Raw genomic sequence first — 2,983 nt, 5'->3', positions numbered from 1 at the left:
AAGAAAGAAAGAAAGAAAGAAAGAAAGAAAGAAAGAAAGAGAAAGAAAGAGAAAGAAAAGAAAAGAAAAGATCGTGCTAAGTACTGTGGGTTTATGCTGAGGGAGTTAGGAGCCATTTTGAAGGTTTTGTGCAGAGAAGTGAAATTACCTGACATTTTAAAAGAAGCACTCTGGCTGCTTGCTGAGGAATAATTATATTAATAGTAGGGGAAAGATGGAAATTGGGAGATTGGCTGGGAGACCATGGCAAGAATCCAAGCCAAGAGGGGATAGTGGCTTCTACCAAGATGGTGGCAGTGGAGGTGAAGAGAAGGGGTCAGATCTGGATGATGGATTAGAAGTGGGTTGCGAGAGAAAGAGCAATCCAGGAGGCTCCAAGGTTTTTGACCTGATCGGTGGGAAGGATAGAGTTTCTATTTGCTCAGAGGGGAAGATTGAGGGAAGAAGAATTAGGGGAAGGCATCAAGAGTCACTGATTCCATTTGGACCAGTTAAGTTGGAGTTGCCTAATAGATACCAATGTGGAAATGGTGGATGGGCATCCCCTCATTTTACATGTGGGAAATTGTGGAGCTGAGAGGTAAAGTGGCTTTGCCAGAGTCACCTGGTAATTGAGTGAACTAGTTGAAATTTTATTTCAAGTTACTTTGTTTTTAATCCATTAGGTTTCTTTCTTACATCAGGCTAGAGTGATAGGCACAGAAAATTTACCTAAATCTTATTTCTAACATTGTATAACTTATTACTGCTATTTATTCTCTACAAAGAAAACTTTTTTCTTTGCTAATTAGAGAACATTATTGATTTTTATGAGACAATACTGGTTATTTCAGTGTTATAAATTATTGTCTGGGTGACACTTTTCATATGTAAATTAAAGTCAAAGACGCAGTTTCTTTTTATGTGTATGTAATTTGACATTTTAATTATTTTCTCTTCCATTTATGGCCAAGTGGCTTTAAGTCCACCAAGAAATCTGAGAATCTCCAATGTTGGCTCTAACAGTGCTCGATTAACCTGGGACCCAACTTCAAGACAGATCAATGGTTATCGAATTGTATATAACAATGCAGATGGGACTGAAATCAATGAGGTAAGTTCTGGGACATACTGTATATTTTTTAGCTGGTGGAGTGCTAGTTATTGATGACTACATAACCAATCATCTCAAAGCCTAGTGGCTTAAAATAATAGCAATTATTTATTGTCTCTCATAGTTCCTGTATGTAGGTCAGGAATTAGGGTGTGGATTGCAGTTATCACTGCAGAGGGGGTGCTCCCCAGTGAGGTTAGAGCCAGATAGTGACTGGAGCTGGAGCCATCTCATGGCGTCTTTACTCATGTATCTGGTGCCTGGTCTGGGGAGACTGGAACAGCTGGGAGCTGGAGCAGGTCTCCATATCTCTAATTAGACCCTTCGCACAATGCCTTCAGCATGCAGCTTCAGGGGAGTTGGCTCAGGAGTCCCATGACACATGTCCAGAGAGAGAGAGAGCTAAGTAGAAGCTGTATCACTATTCATGACCCAGCCTCTGAAGTCACTTGATATCACCTCTGTCACACTCCATTGGTATGAGATGTCACCACCTTCGTCCAGATTTATAGGTGGGGAGAAACACAGATCCTACCTGTGGTGGGAGACATGTCAGTCACAGGATAGGAGGAGCATATAGAGAAGAAGATATTCACTGATGTGGCCGTCTCTGGAAAATGCAGTCTGCCACAGGGGATGGGGGTGGGGAGGGTGTATGTTCATGGAAGCATCGAACTAAAAATAATGTCACTGTTGTCTAGTTTATCCTTCTGCTTTTGAGTAAACTGGCATCTGAAAGGCTCTAGTTAGATGAGCCTAAATTTAGCAAATAATTTGAGTTTTATCTAAGAAGTACTTTCAAATAATGGAACTTGTTAAAACCCATGAAGATATAGTATCTTGCATGCAGTGACTAATACTTTCAAAAAAGTGTTCCCTTGGAAATGTGTTTTAGCAAAACAGCGAGGTTATTTTTATTTTATTTTCCCTTATCTTGGTCCAGTAAGCTAAGACAAAGAGGGAAATATGTTAGATTGCATCATTTCTACTTTCTGACCAAATAAAGCAAGTGTTTTTATATGCAGAGACAAATTTTTTTCTAAAATTAAATCCAAGCGATATTTTACAAAGTGCATCCTCATAAGGGACATTGTGTAATGGACAGGCAGTAAGTACACATTTGCTAACATAGAAATACTGTTCGATATGCTTCATTAAACCTTTGTGAATCTTGAGAGTAAATACTCCTGAAGAGTCTGGTCATTCGGATGAGTTGCTTTGTTTTTTTTTTTTTTTTTTTGAGACAGAGTCTCGCTCTGTCGCCCGAGCTGGAGTGTAGTGGCCGGATCTCAGCTCACTGCAAGCTCCGCCTCCCGGGTTTACGCCATTCTCCTGCCTCAGCCTCCCGAGTAGCTGGGACTACAGGCGCCCGCCACCTCGCCCGGCTAGTTTTTTGTATTTTTTAGTAGAGACGGGGTTTCACCGTGTTAGCCAGGATGGTCTCGATCTCCTGACCTCGTGATCCGCCCGTCTCGGCCTCCCAAAGTGGTGGGATTACAGGCTTGAGCCACCGCGCCCGGCCTGAGTTGCTTTGTTTTTGAAGAGAGCAGCCTGGAGCAGTAAAAAGATTGAAATAAAAAAACACTGAGCTATAGGTGTTTCTTTGTCACTGGTACTACATAAACTACTTTCCGAAGGGTCGTAAATTCAGCTGTGTAGGAGGATGAGGCAGATAATATAAATGAGTGAAGCATACCATTAAACCTGTAGAAGCAGACGCACCTGCAAAGAAATACTGTCATGTTTTGCTTGACACATGAGGCTAACTTAGGCTATATATATATGATATATATATATAATATATAATGTATGTGTATTAGGTTCAGTAGTAATATAACTACTCTGTCAAACTGCTATACAAATTTGGAACACTTTCAATTTCTTTTCTTA

At 40.7% G+C, this 2,983-nt stretch overlaps 1 protein-coding gene across 1 annotated transcript in view; it reads left to right on the top strand.

The window, feature by feature from the left end:
- Nucleotides 1–2,983, top strand: part of COL14A1 (collagen, type XIV, alpha 1) — a 255,503-nt gene that overhangs the window by 85,813 nt on the left and 166,707 nt on the right. Inside the window, exon 14 of the mRNA XM_011941061.1 lies at nucleotides 954–1,093. Coding sequence (XP_011796451.1) covers nucleotides 954–1,093 — 140 coding nt within the window. The remainder of the gene's footprint in view (nucleotides 1–953; nucleotides 1,094–2,983) is intronic.

The sequence above is a fragment of the Colobus angolensis genome, unplaced genomic scaffold (assembly GCF_000951035.1).
Source record: "Colobus angolensis palliatus isolate OR3802 unplaced genomic scaffold, Cang.pa_1.0 Scaffold198, whole genome shotgun sequence".
Taxonomy (NCBI): Eukaryota; Metazoa; Chordata; class Mammalia; order Primates; family Cercopithecidae; genus Colobus; species Colobus angolensis.
The sequence above is the reverse complement of the archived record's forward strand: the minus strand, read 5'-3'. Positions and strand labels throughout refer to the sequence as shown.